General features: G+C 25.3%; 1 protein-coding gene across 7 annotated transcripts in view; it reads right to left on the bottom strand.

The window, feature by feature from the left end:
• The window catches only part of LOC145267163 (metabotropic glutamate receptor 5-like), a 138,818-nt gene that overhangs the window by 59,063 nt on the left and 59,290 nt on the right, over positions 1-20,465 (bottom strand). For 6 of the 7 annotated variants that reach the window (XR_013864832.1, XR_013864831.1, XR_013864833.1 and 3 more), the window contains exons 3-4: positions 12,479-12,633; positions 10,676-11,197 (exon numbers count right to left, since the gene is read on the bottom strand). Coding sequence is in view for 2 of the 7 variants with exons in the window: in XM_080123212.1 (XP_079979338.1) it covers positions 10,676-11,197; positions 12,479-12,633 (677 nt within the window). In the remaining 5 variants the exon portion in view is untranslated. The remainder of the gene's footprint in view (positions 1-10,675; positions 11,198-12,478; positions 12,634-20,465) is intronic. The other variant, XM_080123213.1, reaches the window with a different exon arrangement.

Raw genomic sequence — 20,465 nt, 5'->3', positions numbered from 1 at the left:
TAACTACACCTAGGTTTAAAATAGTTCAGATCACTAGATATCTACACTTCCCGCTAAAAAAAAGTACACACGAAGGAAGGGTTGAACCTAAGTTCAGCTGGGCCTTTGTCCTGTAATTGCTTGCCTATTGGCTGATTAGAAGGGGCACGGTGGAATCTAGGAAGTTGATTGGCTTACTAAAAACTCAATAGAATGTGCGTTTATAAAAACACGAGATAATCACAGCTCTTCGCATAAGCCTGACGAATCCTAGTGTGGATGAAACGCGGAATATTCTGTGTAGCTTAATTGCCATATATATTTTTATAACTTACTATATATATATATATATTCCAGGTGAAAAGATATCCAAAAATTAAGAATAATTGAATTTCAACAAGGGTTGTTGATCGTACTCAATCAAAAGGAGCAAATTATATATTTTTTTATTATTCTTAATGTAAATATCTTGCTACGAGGCAAAAAGAACTAAAATGCAAAAATTAAAAAGGTTCAAGGCCATTTTCAAATTTTGAGGAGAGAAAATATGGCATGACTGGCGTGAAGCAAAGTTAAAGCTCTTATGACTTAAACGGACCTAAATGTAAAAAAATGAAAAAGATAATATTCAAGGAGTTTAGAAGAATAAATTTAAAAGTAGAAATAGTTTTAAATACCAAAACTGTTAATTTTTGGATGTAACTCTAGATTTTAAAAACAAAATATATGCACCCTATAAAAAATAACACAGACCCCATATATGTAAACCCAAATTTAAACCATCCAAAATCTATGATAAACATATTCCAAATTCTATCAGGAAAAGAATAAATAGTAATTCCTCTAATGTAGACATTTTTAATGCTTACAAACTGTTCTACGATAAAGCACTTAAAGACAGTGGTTACAATATTACAAAACTATAATATATCCAGCCTACTTCTAATACTAAAACATTCAGAAATAAGAGGAAAAGGGAAATTATATGGTTCACTCCCCCTCCTTCAATTTAAATGTCAAAACAAACTTAGGAAAAAAAATCCTTAACCTAATAAAACAACACTTCCCACCCAATGATATCCTCAACAAAATATTTAATAAAAACATGATAAAATTAAGCTATAGCTGTAGCGAAAATTTAGAAAAAATAATAAAGAAACATAACATGAAGATTTTAAATAATACATCTGAATCAAATAAAAATAGCACCACAAAATCTTGTAATTGTAGGAATAAACATGAATGTCCATTGAATAGAAATTGTTTAGTAACATCAGTAGTATACAATGCGGAAATCTCCACGAAAGAAAAACCAAATAATAGTAAATACTATATTAGTATGGCCGGTAATACATTCAAGGAACGGTTTAGAGGTCACAAAAATTCATTTGAAAATCCCAACAGTAAAATTAATACATCACTTTCAGTATACTATAAGGAACTTATTGAAAAAAAATCTAACACCAACCATAAAATGGAATATTCTGAAAAAAGCTAAAACATGTTCCTCACTCTGCACCCCATGTTATCTTTGTCTTTCATAGAAAATATTTATGATACGATTTAAAAACAAGGATAATTACTCAATAAAAGGTTAGAAATTTCCATAAACTGCAGACATTATAAAGAACATCTTATTAATCTTAATATTACCTCTTAATTTTACTTCATCCATATTAAAAAAAAACAAACAATAATTTAACCAAAACTATAGATAATCTTCATACTGTAGGTATATATGTGTTTATTAGGTATTTATATGTATGCATATATGTATATATGTGTTTTGTATGTATATTTGTATATACACGTGTATGTATGTGTATATGTGTATATATGTATTTGTCCGTGTATTGATATTTATATATATGTATATATGTTGTAGGCTGATTGTATATATAGCTTTAATATGTATATATTTGTATGGATATGCATATGTATGCATATATATTTTTATGTGTATATGTAAGTGTAAGTATGAATAGTAGGTTATTTTGTGATTTTATATATGTGGGTTTGTATATATGTATATTCGATTTTTGTGCGTATGAGACACATACCTAATACACCCATTTAGCTCGACATCCTAATTAAATTTACCACTAACAACTACATAAACCTAAAATACCAATTACATAACATCCTCTATAAAATAAATACCCAAATTCGAAGGGTTTTTCTCCTAACATGTTTTATTTTATTTCGCACTTAATAGATTGATTTACATTTTTAAAATGTTTAACTATTGTTATTCCCTAACATATATCGAAATATACCCCAAACATATATAATTAATTAAGGAAAAATGGTGGTTTTATTAAAATAATTTAAGTTCCTGAAAATAAAACACTATAGACCTTTAGAAAAGACTTTCAAATAATAGGGATTACAGATTATTTTAAATGTATTTTAAGCTTCTTTAGAAAACCTTTGAAAATAATTTGGATATGAGATTCTGATATATATTCTTTTTATATATTAAAACATTAATAAACAATAATAAACAAATATAAGTAAATAATAATAGAATAAATAATAAAAATATATACACAGATGCATGGGTAGATGAATGGTCTTTATAACGTAAGATATATATGAACATATGGGTGTTTATCTATATATGTATGTATATGTATACGTGTGTGCGTTTGTGTGTATATATCTAAATATACTAAAATGACTATTATTTAATAAGCTTTAATATATTAACTTATTAAGATGCAAATTAATAATTGATTTGATACAACCAGTAAGTATATAAAAAACCATAGCTTTACTAAGACTGCATGCGGTGTATATGTGTACGTTTGTCTGCACATATATATGCTTGTGCATGTGTGTGTATGTATGTCATGTGGGTTGATATATATATGTGTGTATGCTTATATGATGTTTGATTGTATGCGGGTGTACACATGTATATATGTACATGTATGTTTGTTTATATATATATATATTATATATATATATATATATATATATATATATATATATATATATATATATATATATATTGTATAAGTGTTAATATTGTGTCAATATTTCTATGTATGTTTCTATGTGTCTGCTGCATAATATATACATATATATGAGTAATATACCTAATACACCCATATAATTTTGTATTCATTTGTTTAAATATACCATTAACAACTAAATAAGCCTAAAATGCTCTTTTTCCATAATTATACCAAGCTAACCAATATTACTAAAACAGCCTCAATAAAATTAATACCCAAGCTCTGATCGTTAATTCTCTAATATACTTTCTGCAGTACAATATTCGTACTTAATGTATTGTTTTAAAGTTTCACTGCATCTATTCCCCAACACATTTTAGAAATTATCCAACTAAAGAGTCTCAATAATATAATTTAAATTACAAAAAATTCAAAGATAAAATACTAAGAAGAAATGACGGTTTTATTAAGTTCCTAAAAAATAATTTTTGAAAAGACTATCAAACTGTAGAAATTAAAGGTGAATTACAAGATATAATTTTTGAAAAGACTATCAAACTGTAAAAATTAAAGGTGAATTACAAGATATAATTTTTGAAAAGACTATCAAACTGTAGAAATTAAAGGTGAATTACAAGATATAATTTTTGAAAAGACTATCAAACTGTAGAAATTAAAGGTGAATTACAAGATATAATTTTTGAAAAGACTATCAAACTGTAGAAATTAAAGGTGAATTACAAGATATAATTTTTGAAAAGACTATCAAACTGTAGAAATTAAAGGTGAATTACAAGATATAATTTTTGAAAAGACTATCAAACTGTAGAAATTAAAGGTGAATTACAAGATATAATTTTTGAAAAGACTATCAAACTGTAGAAATTAAAGGTGAATTACAAGATATAATTTTTGAAAAGACTATCAAACTGTAGAAATTAAAGGTAACCATCGGTGAATTTTAAAATTCTTTGGAAAATCCTTCTAAAATCATTTAGATTAAAATACACCCTTTACTTATCAAAACTTGAATAAAAAATTAATAAGTTTTAATAAAAGAAACCAAAAGAAATAAAATAAGTAAATAATAGTAATTATGAATCACAATAAAAAAATATATAAATACAAAAAGAAAAGTAAAAAAATAAAAAAATAATAATAATGAATACATAAATATATTAATACTTAAATAAATTAATAAAAATTTAAAACACAATCTATACATGTACTGTGAGAAATTCCATATACAACTGCCACCTTTCTTGTTTAGGCCGGCCACACAGTTCTAGTAGCCGGTCCGTGATTGGTTAATTTTGAATGAGTCAAGTAAATTGCTTAGTGCCCTTTTTTGTATCGTGTTTTTATTTTACAGTCTAGCAGAAACTCGGCGTCAGGATAGACTCAAACCACAGCAGCTCTCACTGGAGGGAGCTAAGACAATTCCTTCATGGGCAGCAAACAGTTGGTGAACGAAGCACACATCTTTACAAGCAGAGACAACTTATATTGCTGTATTTATCCTAATTGAGGATGACATTCAAGAACTGTTCTGCATGTTTATTTACCAAATATTGAATCTTATCTCATTTCATCTTGAGTCCTGTGGAGCTCACATATGCCTGATTATAGGCGCCATCATTCCTGCCGAGTTTTCCATGAACATTCATGGATCCTTCCAAAGGAACAACAAACTAATATTCCAACAATAGGAATTCAAACTAAAGGCTCCATGTGTATGGAAGCAAATCGGGCCACCATTTTGCAAAAGGACTTTACCAGAACCAAAGAACTTTCATTGCTGTTACGTGTGAATAAATTTTGAGTTTGAAAGGTATGGCTTTTGTATTTGTGGAATTCTTTTGCTTCGGCAGGGAGGAAATTGAGATGTGTGAGAAAGAAATTTCTCACAGTACATATGTTTATGTGCGTGTATTTGTGCAAGTATATCTGTATACATGTGTATTTTTGTGCGTATCTATATGTGTGTATGCATGTATATGTATGTGTATATTTAGAAACAAAATAAAGGCTAAAATAACTACTATTTGATAAGCTTAAATATTCTAACTTATTAAGATATAAATTAAATAAATAAATATCCACTCGGATATAACTGGAAAAAGTAAATGTTAATTTCAAAACAACAGATATAATTAAAAAAAAAAAAACTAATTGAACGAAAAATGGCGTGTTTTATTGATAGACAATATGACTCAATTTTAGTTAAACTTTTTTTCTATAGTTAAAACACTTTTAAATGACTTGAATTATAACATTGTTAATATCGTCTTCTGACGCCTTCAGTTAGCTATATGCCAACTGTTTTCACCCCTCCCTTCTCCTTTTCTTCCTTTAGTGCATTCATACCTCCCACTATATCTTTATATTACCCCTCCTTCCTAATCACTCTCATTTTTCCCTAAAACTATCCTTTTAATCCCCCTTCTTTAACGGAAATTTTGTTTTTGTAATTTAAACTTTGCCATATTTTTTCTCCTCAAAATTTGAAAATGGTCTTGAACCTTTTTAATTTTTGCATTTTGCCATTTTAATTTTTCTTACCTGATGAAATCAAATATGATTGAAATGGTCTGCACATCGTAGCAAGATATGACTGTATTTACACACACACACACGCACACACACACACACACACACACACACACACACACACACACACACACACACACACAGATATATATTAATCTGTCAACGCGATGGTTCTAGGTTCAATTTTCAGCTTGAGAGAGGTGCTAGTCTAGCGACACTAACAAATTGTGATACAATATATATATATTTGTATGTATTGGATTCATGCCTAAAATAATTAACCGATCAATATGAATTTTGGAGCACAGTAGTTATATATGTATACTAGCAAAAGTACCTGTCGTTGACTGGGTTCAAAAACAGCCTACAGAAAATGGACTCTGATTTATGAAAGTATGAAAGTATGATAGCTTATGAAAAGGAAGGGTTGTAAATTTGGGTTGAATTTGGGGGTATCAAAACCAAAGCAAAATATGATGAAACTAAAAATAAAATAGCTAAACCCCATAATTTATTACACCATACCTGTTCACACTGAAACACTTATCACAGTATTCTGTGGATCTATATTAAAAAACCTTGTTAAACTTTGTGACATATTTACATTCTATGGAGGTCAGGTGCAAACGAACACCCCATAATTTTATCATACCATATTTCTTCAAACTGAAACATAATTATCAAAGTATACTTACGCAGATAGATATGAAAAGTCTTTATTAAAGTTTGTGCCTATTTCCATTCTATGGAGGCTAGGCACGAACGCAGATCCCACAATTTTATTATACCATCCCTATTTACGTTAAAACATACTTATCAAATTATTCTTATGTACATCTATATCAAAAATACTTGTAAACGTTTTTTTATAATTTAAAATTTTTTTATTTCCATACTTTGTGGACCAGGCGCTTACGCAGACCCCACAATTTTAATGAACCACCGTTCTGCCAGATCAAACATACCCACTCCTGTGTCTCGATACATCTTCTATCATTATATGTAATCAGTTTTTAAAATAGTCAACCATATCCTGTTCGTGACCACACACACACACACACACACACACACACACACACACAGACATTCAGCTTTATATATATATATATATATATAGATTTAAAATGATATTTTATATATATATATATATATATATATATATAGTATATATATATATATATATATATATATATATATATATATATATATATATATATATATATATATTAGATTTAAAATGATATTTTATATAAAGGTGGAGGGTGATAATTTAAATAGTGAAATGATGAAAGCCAGAGTTACAAAAATAAACAAAATTTAGGTGAAGTTTGGAATTTGATTAGGAATATGCTTTTGTAATTCGAATGTGTTTTGACAGATCATGAGTTAAAAACTGATTTAAAACATTTAAAAAATATGGATATTAAAGTTCTGAATGAAGTAATATAAATATGGATAATGTTGAAGAGAAGTGCGTTTTAAGGGACAATGGAGTGTTAGTAGGTGCTCGACTGAGCTCCAATCTTTAATTATAAAATATTCTCAGAAAAACTCATCTAACTACAACCACTGCCGTCCCTAGAGTCCAGAACACGTGTGGAACCTAAAATACCGGAGGAGGAGGATAAGCAAGAGAAACTTTTAAACGAATTAAATCATACAAACATAACAAATTCTTCATAGACAAAAAAAAAAAAATCCAATAGTCGTAAATCCAAACAACATGATATTAACAGTTTTTTTTCCCCTTGGAGTGTTAAACTTTGTAATTCGCTCCCTGTTTTCTGCTTACCTGGCTATATTAATTGTTTGGTATTGACCAGACAATCCCAGGTAACCGGGGCGATTATTATTATAAGAAAAATAAAACAATTAGATTTTGGAAAATGTGTATTTACACCTTGCAGTGTTTAGTCAAGAATTTAAGCAGAAATAAAATAAACCAAGTCGATTCAGGGATTTTAAAAGAGATTGGAATTTGGTTAAGTTACAATGTAATTTAGTCACCTTTGCTGACGTCCTAATTAATTAGCAGAGATCAAACTGATGAGTTGGCAAGAAACACATTAGTGAACAGACGTGTGAATGTCGGAAGCAGACAGGGTAACGACTGAACATGTAGAAAGAGACTTAGTGTGCCAAACTCTGACAAGTTAATCCATATGACAAGTAAAACCCATGTAAAATGTAATTCGTTGTTATGGTGTTCTTTTAGGAGTTTCGACAAATAAGGTATGTGATTCCTTGGTATGAGATAAGCAGATATATTGATATCGTTTGACTGTAAAAACCTGTCTGTAAAATGTGTCACATTTCTTAACCGTGTATTTGTGAAAAAATGCCTGTACACACAATGAACAATGAACATTTTATATACATACAAGATAATAAACATTCCACATGCATACAACAATAGAAGAACATTTTATACCACTAGATGATAAATGAATTCAGACACACCTATATATATATATATATATATATATATATATATATATATATATATATATATATATATATAAAGTAATGTGATTGATAATTTCAAATTTAAAAATCAAATTATAATTAAATTAAAAATCCATTTCATAAGAAGGAACAACAACAAAAAAATTTAAAAATCAAATTATAATTAAATTAAAAATCCATTTCATAAGAAGGAACAACAACAAAATCAATTGATTTTGTTGTTGTTCCTTCTTATGAAATGGATTTTTAATTTAATTATAATTTGATTTTTAAATTTTAAATTATCAATCACATTACTTAATATTGAATTAGCTCTAGGACATTTAACTATCGAGCTTATTATATATCTAAATTACAACGAGCACTTTCTATTTCCTGTATTTTAATTAAACTAGTAATTTCACTGTTACATTAAAATACACTCAGCTCTTTAGACTATTGTTCTAATCTCCTTTAAATTATATATATATATATATATATATATATATATATATATATATATATATATATATATATATTATATATATAAGAGCAAATAGTTAATAAAACATGTTAAAAACACTTTGAAAAAGAGTTAAAACCATATTTAATTTGAAAAGGGTAGGATTTAGCAAAATGCGGGATCGGATTTTGCTTGTAAAAGTATTTAATGAAACTGCAAGTAAGTCAAAGATCTTACTTGATAACAAAAAGTGAAGCAGAGGGAATAGAGTGAAGAAAAAGGTGATTTCCCGTGAATGGATAGTCTGGTAAAAGGTAAAGTATGCAATGCAAATCCAAGAAAGTTAGTTAAATTTCCATTTGCACAAGTAAAATCCAAGGGAATCGCGTAATTGGGAGATGGTCCAAAATAATCCAAAAGGCCGAAATCCGAGGAATAATTCACAAATAGGTACAAGGAAAAGGGGGAAATAATTCCAATAATATTAATAAAAGAAAAATAATATATGCGTTAGACTCAGCTGCCGAGACAAGGCTTAATTAAGAAAAATGAGTGAAGAAGAAGAGAGAAAAAATGAGTGAAGAAGGAGGGGGAAAAAAGATTGAATGGTGATAGAATTAAATATAAAATAGGAAAGCAAATGTCAAAATGACCCAGACAAGATGACTTTAAAAGGTGTCAAAAATATAGGGCAAAAAAGAGGTCAACTGAAATGTATAAGATATTACTTAAGAAAATATCAGCAGAGGTTATTAAAAGACACGCACAAAAATAAATTTAAGGGGAGAGGATATATTAAGAAAGTATGTAGAAAAAACGATAATGTTATAGAAAAATTATATATATCTGAAAGGTTAAAGTAATAGTTATGTAATTTCAAAATTGACATATATATATATATATATATATATATATATATATATATATATATATATATATATAAAGGGTGAGAGAGTTAAAATTATCAATCAAGTTTTCATAGAAGGAATCATAACAAAATCATATTTACATGTACAATATTTTTGAAAACTATATCCTTTTATTCATTCAATATTTACATTGAGAAATAAGTAAAATATTTCTGGATATCGTCTCCTCATCAGCATAAATGGAAGGGGGAGAAGACACCAAATTTTAACTAGCTTATTGAAGTAAATACCCTGGCTATTACACTCTATAACCTGAACGTGTTAGACTACTTCTTTTGGTTATATGTCAAGAACATCACCTACATGATCTCCCACAACACCAAAGCCAGCCTGATCGGCGCCGTTAGTATTCACCGAGCTCCCACTGGCACTTGTGGAAAAGGCATGCTCCTAGTTCCGGACCTATATTGAAGTGGTGATTGAGGCTGAAAGTTGGCTACATTGAATAGATGTCAGCTCTACTACATAATCAAGTTACCTGAATTGATATTTCACTAAAAGTTTTAAATAAAGCTGTTTTCTTTAGGGCGACAACTTTATTGTTCCACTCTGTAATATCCTTATTCCTTCGAATGCTTTCATATAGACACAATTATTTGAAAATCTCTATATCTACTCATATATAAAAAACACATTGTGTGTGTGTGTGTGTGTTAGTTCATTCCCTATGGACTTCAAAACGGCTGAGCCAACTTTCCAACTTAATTCATACAAATGTATTTTATGTGTCTGAGGGTGTTCTTAGATAGCTTTTGTATTAGAATGCCCTCCTCCGATAAGTATCGAAAATCAATAATCGAAAAAAATCTGATTAAAGAAAGAATATTCCGATTTTTACCAAAGTATACAGCCTAACATTACAAGTACATTTTAGAAGTTTTATCTCTGCACAAACAGAAGGACCCGCCACATAAAATCAACAGTAGGTTCTTTGATAGGACGGGGGGGGGGCGTTTAAAATTAATGTTTCTGTTCGAAGTACAATTGAACTATGATAACTGACTTTTGCATTTTTAACTTTTGAATTGAAACCATTATATAAAAATAATTTTATAAAAACCAATGGTAAGTTCTTTACAGTGCAATATGAACTATAATAGATTGTGGACTAAGTGAGCAGGCATGTGAAGCTTTTTTAGTGGGTCCTGACAGAGCAATCAATTTCGATGGAAGAAAAGTGTGGAACATTTGTTGATCATTATTCAATCCCGTGTAACGTCGGGTCTCTCTGCTAGTCAATTTATAATAGCCGTCCAACATATGTATGTAAAATGGACGTTAAACCGATGATGACAATAATGATGAAGAAGAAGAAGAAGAAGAAGAAGAAAAAGAAGAAGAAATCTTACCCTCTCTCGTTTATTATTCAATTTTTGGTATATTTCCAAGATAATTTCTTTTTGTGGCAAATCTCTACATTTGAACTCAGTCTGGCAGATATTGAACCATTTTAGCGCCATTTCAACTGAATCATCGATATAGTTCAACTTGTTATTGCGAGATGATTCATTGGAAGGTCCATTCCACGTGACTTGCAGACTTAGGTTTGGTAGTTCCATGTTGATATTTTCCTCATGTAAATTTTCGTTACTCACAAAAATGAAGCGGAAATCTCCGTCCTTAACATGTTTTGAAATTAATCTGACAATATCTTTTGTTCCAAACACTATAACCCCTTTGATATTTGCAGCTTTGATTGGATCCAAATTTGGCTTTACATTCAAATAAATTGCTTCAATCAAACCAATGCATATATGTTCGCTTTCTGCTTTCTTTTGGAAGATCTTGCTTGATAATTTGGAAAATTCTGTAGAATCTCTTAAAACGGCTACATAATTCCACTTCATATTCTGCAGTAATTCAATAAGTAACTGGATTTTGTAAAACAAAAGAGAGAAAAATATCTTATTATTATTTATTATATATTGGGTTGAAAACTAAGTTCATGCCACTTTTTTTTACATTACAACATAGAAGGTTTTAGTGTGAAATGAAAATTGAACATTGATTAGTTGCTAATTAAGTTTAAATGCAATTAGTAACAGTGTAAAAACTACTTCTTTAGTCATGTGTACTCTGACTATTCTTTTTTGTCAACCAATTGCACATTTTTATTTGTAAATAAACTCCAAAAAATCACATTTTTTTAATCAAAGGTAATGATCAATATTTTAAGATGGTCGCTAATTTTAGGCGATAGTAACAAAGAATTATTTTTTATTATTTTAAACCTGAAATTATCACCCAACCCCAATAAGCTTCAATTTTCGATTGATGAATTCGGCTAAGTAACCAAACAAATTTTGAAATAACAAAACTTTCAGAAATTTGAAACTATACAAGTCGATAGAAAATGAAATGTTAATGCATTTGGTAAAAGTAATTTGTTGTATTTTTTTGTCTTATTTTCAATTTCTAAATTTCTACTATACTACATGATTGCAAAAATTGCCAAACAAACAGAAAAAAATATAAAATTTCTATATGAACTGGAGACCGAGTGCAATTATGTGAAGGTTTGGTGATGCCTGGTTCTATCTCTTATATTATATGCCCCAAAGACTCAAGTTTTAGCATTGAGAAATATGAGAAAGGAAGATTAATTGAATATGATTGGGCGAACTTTGATTTTCAAAATTAAGTTTTATAAACTTTACAAAGTAAAGTTTAAAAATTTTATGTAAATTGAATCTAAAAATTATCTTGGATTTATTTTATGTTGTATATATTTTGTTGCACTTAAAAAATAAGTTAATCTATTATTTAGCGATTAATGATATAAATATATAATTTTCAACTAAAAGTTTTTAAAAAGTGCAACAAAATTACAAGTACTTTTAAATAACTTTCTTCAAATGCAAAATTTTTAAATTATTTAAAAAACAAGAATGAAATAACGAATAGATTTTATACAGGTTTCATTACCAAATATTCAGAATGCAACAAGAAAAATCCACATAAAAATTTAAAACATCCAAAAACAAGAGAAATTTAAAAGATGGGCAATAATATCCTAAATAAGCGAAAGCATCTATTAGATAGGCAGAAATAGTAGAAAACATTTTGTGTCTTGCTTGCGCTTTTGTGCAAGGACAATATATAGGAAATTAAAACATGTTATAATATTTAAAAAAAGCTTAGTAAAAACTTACATCAACAATTTGTGAAACAGAAGGAGCCATATTATGGAGATATTTCTTGGTGTGAATCACTGGATTATTGACAAAATGGAGAACATTCCCAGGGATTGTGCTCAAGTACTGGTCTACGGTGTGAATGGCCTTTTCATCTCCAGGACCAATAATTGCTTTTAAAAAAATTAATGTGATTTTTAGACTAAGATTCAAAATGATAACATAATAAATGCAATAAGGATATTACAATTGAAAAAAAAAATTAATGTGATTTTTAGACTAAGATTCAAAATGATAACATAATAAATGCAATAAGGATATTACAATTGAAAAAAAAAATTAATGTGATTTTTAGACTAAGATTCAAAATGATAACATAATAAATGCAATAAGGATATTACAATTGAAAACAAAAATTTATGTGATTTTTAGACTAAGATTCAAAATGATAACATAATAAATGCAATAAGGATATTACAATCGAACAAAAAAAATTAATGTGATTTTTAGACTAAGATTCAAAATGATAACATAATAAATGCAATAAGGATATTACAATGGAACAAAAAAATTTATTGTGACTTTTAGACTAAGATTCGAAATGATAACAAGGATATTACAATTGAACAAAAAAATTTATTGTGATTTTTAGACTAAGATTCGAAATGATAACATAATAAATGCAATAAGGATATTACAATCGAACAAAAAAAATTAATGTGATTTTTAGACTAAGATTCAAAATGATAACATAATAAATGCAATAAGGATATTACAATTGAACAAAAAAATAAATGTGATTTTTAGACTAAGATTCGAAATGATAACATAATAAATGCAATAAGGATATTACAATTGAAAAAAAAAATTAATGTGATTTTTAGACTAAGATTCAAAATGATAACATAATAAATGCAATAAGGATATTACAATCGAACAAAAAAAAGTAATGTGATTTTTAGACTAAGATTCAAAATGATAATATAATAAATGCAATAAGGATATTACAATTGAACAAAAAAATTAATGTGATTTTTAGACTAAGATTCGAAATGATAACATAATAAATGCAATAAGGATATTACAATTGAACAAAAAAATTATTGTGATTTTTAGACTAAGATTCAAAATGATAACATAATAAATGCAATAAGGATATTACAATCGAACAAAAAAAAATTAATGTGATTTTTAGACTAAGATTCAAAATGATAACATAATAAATACAATAAGGATATTACAATTGAACAAACAAATTAATGTGATTTTTAGACTAAGATTCAAAATGATAACATAATAAATGCAATAAGGATATTACAATCGAACAAAAAAAATTAATGTGATTTTTAGACTAAGATTCAAAATGATAACATAATGAATGCAATAAGGATATTACAATTGAACAAAAAAAATTAATGTGATTTTTAGACTAAGATTCAAAATGATAACATAATAAATGCAATAAGGATATTACAATTGAACAAAAAAATTAATGTGATTTTTAGACTAAGATTCAAAATGATAACATAATAAATGCAATAAGGATATTACAATTGAACAAAAAAATTAATGTGATTTTTAGACTAAGATTCGAAATGATAACATAATAAATGCAATAAGGATATTACAATTGAACAAAAAAATTAATGTGATTTTTAGACTAAGATTCAAAATGATAACATAATAAATGCAATAAGGATATTACAATTGAACAAAAAAAATTAATGTGATTTTTAGACTAAGATTCAAAATGATAACATAATAAATGCAATAAGGATATTACAATTGAACAAAAAAATTAATGTGATTTTTAGACTAAGATTCGAAATGATAACATAATAAATGCAATAAGGATATTACAATCGAACAAAAAAATTAATGTGATTTTTAGACTAAGATTCAAAATGACAACATAATAAATGCAATAAGGATATTACAATTGAACAAAAAAATTAATGTGATTTTTAGACTAAGATTCAAAATGATAACATAATAAATGCAATAAGGATATTACAATTGAAAAAAAAAATTAATGTGATTTTTAGACTAAGATTCAAAATGATAACATAATAAATACAATAAGGATATTACAATTGAACAAAAAAATTAATGTGATTTTTAGACTAAGATTCAAAATGATAACATAATAAATGCAATAAGGATATTACAATTGAACAAAAAAATCAATGTGATTTTTAGACTAAGATTCAAAATGATAACATAATAAATGCAATAAGGATATTACAATTGAACAAAAAAATTAATGTGATTTTTAGACTAAGATTCGAAATGATAACATAATAAATGCAATAAGGATATTACAATCGAACAACAAAATTAATTTGATTTTTAGACTAAGATTCCAAATGATAACATAATAAATGCAATAAGGATATTACAATTGAACAACAAAATTAATGTGATTTTTAGACTAAGATTCGAAATGATAACATAATAAATGCAATAAGGATATTACAATCGAACAAAAAAATTAATGTGATTTTTAGACTAAGATTCAAAATGATAACATAATAAATGCAATAAGGATATTACAATTGAACAAAAAAAATTAATGTGATTTTTAGACTAAGATTCAAAATGATAACATAATAAATGCAATAAGGATATTACAATTGAACAAAAAAAAATTACTGTGATTTTTAGACTAAGATTCTAAATTATAACAATAAATGCAATAAGGATATTACAATCGAACAAAAAAAATTAATGTGATTTTCAGACTAAGATTCAAAATGATAACATAATAAATGCAATAAGGATATTACAATCGAACAAAAAAAATTAATGTGATTTTTAGACTAAGATTCAAAATGATAACATAATAAATGCAATAAGGATATTACAATTGAACAAAAAAATAATGTGATTTTTATACTAAGATTCAAAATGATAACATAATAAATGCAATAAGGATATTACAATCGAACAAAAAAAAAATTAATGTGATTTTTAGACTAAGATTCAAAATGATAACATAATAAATGCAATAAGGATATTACAATTGAACAAAAAAATAATGTGATTTTTAGACTAAGATTCAAAATGATAACATAATAAATGCAATAAGGATATTACAATCGAACAAAAAAAATTAATGTGATTTTTAGACTAAGATTCAAAATGATAACATAATAAATGCAATGAGGATATTACAATTGAAAAAAAATTATTGTGATTTTTAGACTAAGATTCAAAATGATAACATAATAAATACAATAAGGATATTACAATTGAACAAAAAAATTATTGTGATTTTTAGACTAAGATTCAAAATGATAACATAATAAATGCAATAAGGATATTACAATCGAACAAAAAAAAATTACTGTGATTTTTAGACTAAGATTCAAAATGATAACATAATAAATACAATAAGGATATTACAATTGAACAAAAAAATTATTGTGATTTTTAGACTAAGATTCAAAATGATAACATAATAAATGCAATAAGGATATTACAATCGAACAAAAAAAAATTACTGTGATTTTTAGACTAAGATTCAAAATGATAACATAATAAATGCAATAAGGATATTACAATTGAACAAAAACATTAATGTGATTTTTAGACTAAGATTCAAAATGATAACATAATAAATGCAATAAGGATATTACAATCGAACAAAAAAAATTAATGTGATTTTTAGACTAAGATTCGAAATGATAACATAATAAATGCAATAAGGATATTACAATCGAACAAAAAAAATTAATGTGATTTTTAGACTAAGATTCAAAATGATAACATAATAAATGCAATAAGGATATTACAATTGAACAAAAAAATTAATGTGATTTTTAGACTAAGATTCAAAATGATAACATAATAAATACAATAAGGATATTACAATCGAACAAAAAAAAATTAATGTGATTTTTAGACTAAGATTCAAAATGATAACATAATAAATGCAATAAGGATATTACAATCGAACAAAAAAAATTAATGTGATTTTTAGACTAAGATTCAAAATGATAACATAATAAATGCAATAAGGATATTACAATCGAACAAAAAAATTAATGTGATTTTTAGACTAAGATTCAAAATTATAACATAATAAATGCAATAAGGATATTACAATCGAACAAAAAAAATTAATGTGATTTTTAGACTAAGATTCGAAATGATAACATAATAAATGCAATAAGGATATTACAATTGAACAAAAAAAATTAATGTGATTTTTAAACTAAGATTCAAAATGATAACATAATAAATACAATAAGGATATTACAATTGAACAACAAAATTAATTTGATTTTTAGACTAAGATTCAAAATTATAACATAATAAATGCAATAAGGATATTACAATCGAACAAAAAAAAATTAATGTGATTTTTAGACTAAGATTCAAAATGATAACATAATAAATGCAATAAGGATATTACAATTGAAAAAAAAATTAATGTGATTTTTAGACTAAGATTCAAAATGATAACATAATAAATGCAATAAGGATATTACAATCGAACAAAAAAAAATTAATGTGATTTTTAGACTAAGATTCAAAATGATAACATAATAAATGCAATAAGGATATTACAATCGAACAAAAAAAATTAATGTGATTTTTAGACTAAGATTCAAAATGATAACATAATAAATGCAATAAGGATATTACAATCGAACAAAAAAAATTAATGTGATTTTTAGACTAAGATTCAAAATGATAACATAATAAATGCAATAAGGATATTACAATTAAAAAAAAAAATAATGTGATTTGTAGACTAAGATTCAAAATGATAACATAATAAATGCAATAAGGATATTACAATCGAACAAAAAAAATTAATGTGATTTTTAGACTAAGATTCGAAATGATAACATAATAAATGCAATAAGGATATTACAATTGAAAAAAAAATGTGATTTTTAGACTAAGATTCAAAATGATAACATAATAAATGCAATAAGGATATTACAATTGAAAAAAAAAATAATGTGATTTGTAGACTAAGATTCAAAATGATAACATAATAAATGCAATAAGGATATTACAATTGAACAAAAAAAATTAATGTGATTTTTAGACTAAGATTCAAAATGATAACATAATAAATACAATAAGGATATTACAACTGAACAACAAAATTAATTTAATTTTTAGACTAAGATTCAAAATGATAACATAATAAATGCAATAAGGATATTACAATCGAACAAAAAAAAATTAATGTGATTTTTAGACTAAGATTCCAAATGATAACATAATAAATGCAATAAGGATATTACAATTGAACAAAAAAATTAATGTGATTTTTAGACTAAGATTCAAAATGATAACATAATAAATGCAATAAGGATATTACAATTGAAAAAAAAATTAATGTGATTTTTAGACTAAGATTCAAAATGATAACATAATAAATGCAATAAGGATATTACAATCGAACAAAAAAAAATTAATGTGATTTTTAGACTAAGATTCAAAATGATAACATAATAAATGCAATAAGGATATTACAATCGAACAAAAAAAAATTAATGTGATTTTTAGACTAAGATTCAAAATAATAACATAATAAATGCAATAATGATATTACAATCGAACAAAAAAAAATTAATGTGATTTTTAGACTAAGATTCAAAATGATAACATAATAAATGCAATAAGGATATTACAATCGAACAAAAAAATACTGTGATTTTTAGACTAAGATTCAAAATGATAACATAATAAATGCAACAAGGATATTACAATCGAACAAAAAAAATTAATGTGATTTTTAGACTAAGATTCAAAATGATAACATAATAAATGCAATAAGGATATTACAATTGAACAAAAAAATAAATGTGATTTTTAGACTAAGATTCGAAATGATAACATAATAAATGCAATAAGGATATTACAATTGAACAAAAAAATTAATGTGATTTTTAGACTAAGATTCAAAATGATAACATAATAAATGCAATAAGGATATTACAATTGAAAAAAAAAATTAATGTGATTTTTAGACTAAGATTCAAAATGATAACATAATAAATGCAATAAGGATATTACAATTGAACAAAAAAAATTAATGTGATTTTTAGACTAAGATTCAAAATGATAACATAATAAATGCAATAAGGATATTACAATTGAACAAAAAAATTAATGTGATTTTTAGACTAAGATTCGAAATGATAACATAATAAATGCAATAAGGATATTACAATCGAACAAAAAAATTAATGTGATTTTTAAACTAAGATTCAAAATGACAACATAATAAATGCAATAAGGATATTACAATTGAACAAAAAAATTAATGTGATTTTTAGACTAAGATTCGAAATGATAACATAATAAATGCAATAAGGATATTACAATCGAACAACAAAATTAATTTGATTTTTAGACTAAGATTCCAAATGATAACATAATAAATGCAATAAGGATATTACAATTGAACAACAAAATTAATGTGATTTTTAGACTAAGATTCGAAATGATAACATAATAAATGCAATAAGGATATTACAATCGAACAAAAAAATTAATGTGATTTTTAGACTAAGATTCAAAATGATAACATAATAAATGCAATAAGGATATTACAATTGAACAAAAAAAATTAATGTGATTTTTAGACTAAGATTCAAAATGATAACATAATAAATGCAATAAGGATATTACAATTGAACAAAAAAAATTAATGTGATTTTTGGACTAAGATTCAAAATGATAACATAATAAATGCAATAAGGATATTACAATTGAACAAAAAAGAATTACTGTGATTTTTAGACTAAGATTCTAAATTATAACAATAAATGCAATAAGGATATTACAATCGAACAAAAAAAATTAATGTGATTTTTAGACTAAGATTCAAAATGATAACATAATAAATGCAATAAGGATATTACAATTGAACAAAAAAATAATGTGATTTTTATACTAAAATTCAAAATGATAACATAATAAATGCAATAAGGATATTACAATCGAACAAAAAAAAATTAATGTGGTTTTTAGACTAAGATTCAAAATGATAACATAATAAATGCAATAAGGATATTACAATTGAAAAAACAAATAATGTGATTTTTAGACTAAGATTCAAAATGATAACATAATAAATGCAATAAGGATATTACAATCGAACAAAAAAAATTAATGTGATTTTTAGACTAAGATTCAAAATGATAACATAATAAATGCAATAAGGATATTACAATTGAAAAATAATTATTGTGATTTTTAGACTAAGATTCAAAATGATAACATAATAAATACAATAAGGATATTACAATTGAACAAAAAAATTATTGTGATTTTTAGACTAAGATTCAAAATGATAACATAATAAATGCAATAAGGATATTACAATCGAACAAAAAAAAATTACTGTGATTTTTAGACTAAGATTCAAAATGATAACATAATAAATACAATAAGGATATTACAATTGAACCAAAAAAATTATTGTGATTTTTAGACTAAGATTCAAAATGATAACATAATAAATGCAATAAGGATATTACAATCGAACAAAAAAAATTAATGTGATTTTTAGACTAAGATTCAAAATGATAACATAATAAATGCAATAAGGATATTACAATTGAAAAAAAAATTAATGTGATTTTTAGACTAAGATTCAAAATGATAACATAATAAATGCAATAAGGATATTACAATCGAACAAAAAAAATTAATGTGATTTTTAGACTAAGATTCGAAATGATAACATAATAAATGCAATAAGGATATTACAATCGAACAAAAAAAATTAATGTGATTTTTAGACTAAGATTCAAAATGATAACATAATAAATGCAATAAGGATATTACAATTGAACAAAAAAATTAATGTGATTTTTAGACTAAGATTCAAAATGATAACATAATAAATACAATAAGGATATTACAATCAAACAAAAAAAAATTAATGTGATTTTTAGACTAAGATTCAAAATAATAACATAATAAATGCAATAAGGATATTACAATTGAAAAAAAATTATTGTGATTTTTAGAC

Source organism: Euprymna scolopes, chromosome 42, assembly GCF_053919585.1.
Source record: "Euprymna scolopes isolate OS-2025 chromosome 42, ASM5391958v1, whole genome shotgun sequence".
NCBI classification, from domain to species: Eukaryota; Metazoa; Mollusca; class Cephalopoda; order Sepiida; family Sepiolidae; genus Euprymna; species Euprymna scolopes.
This window is presented reverse-complemented; position numbering and strand designations above follow the sequence as displayed.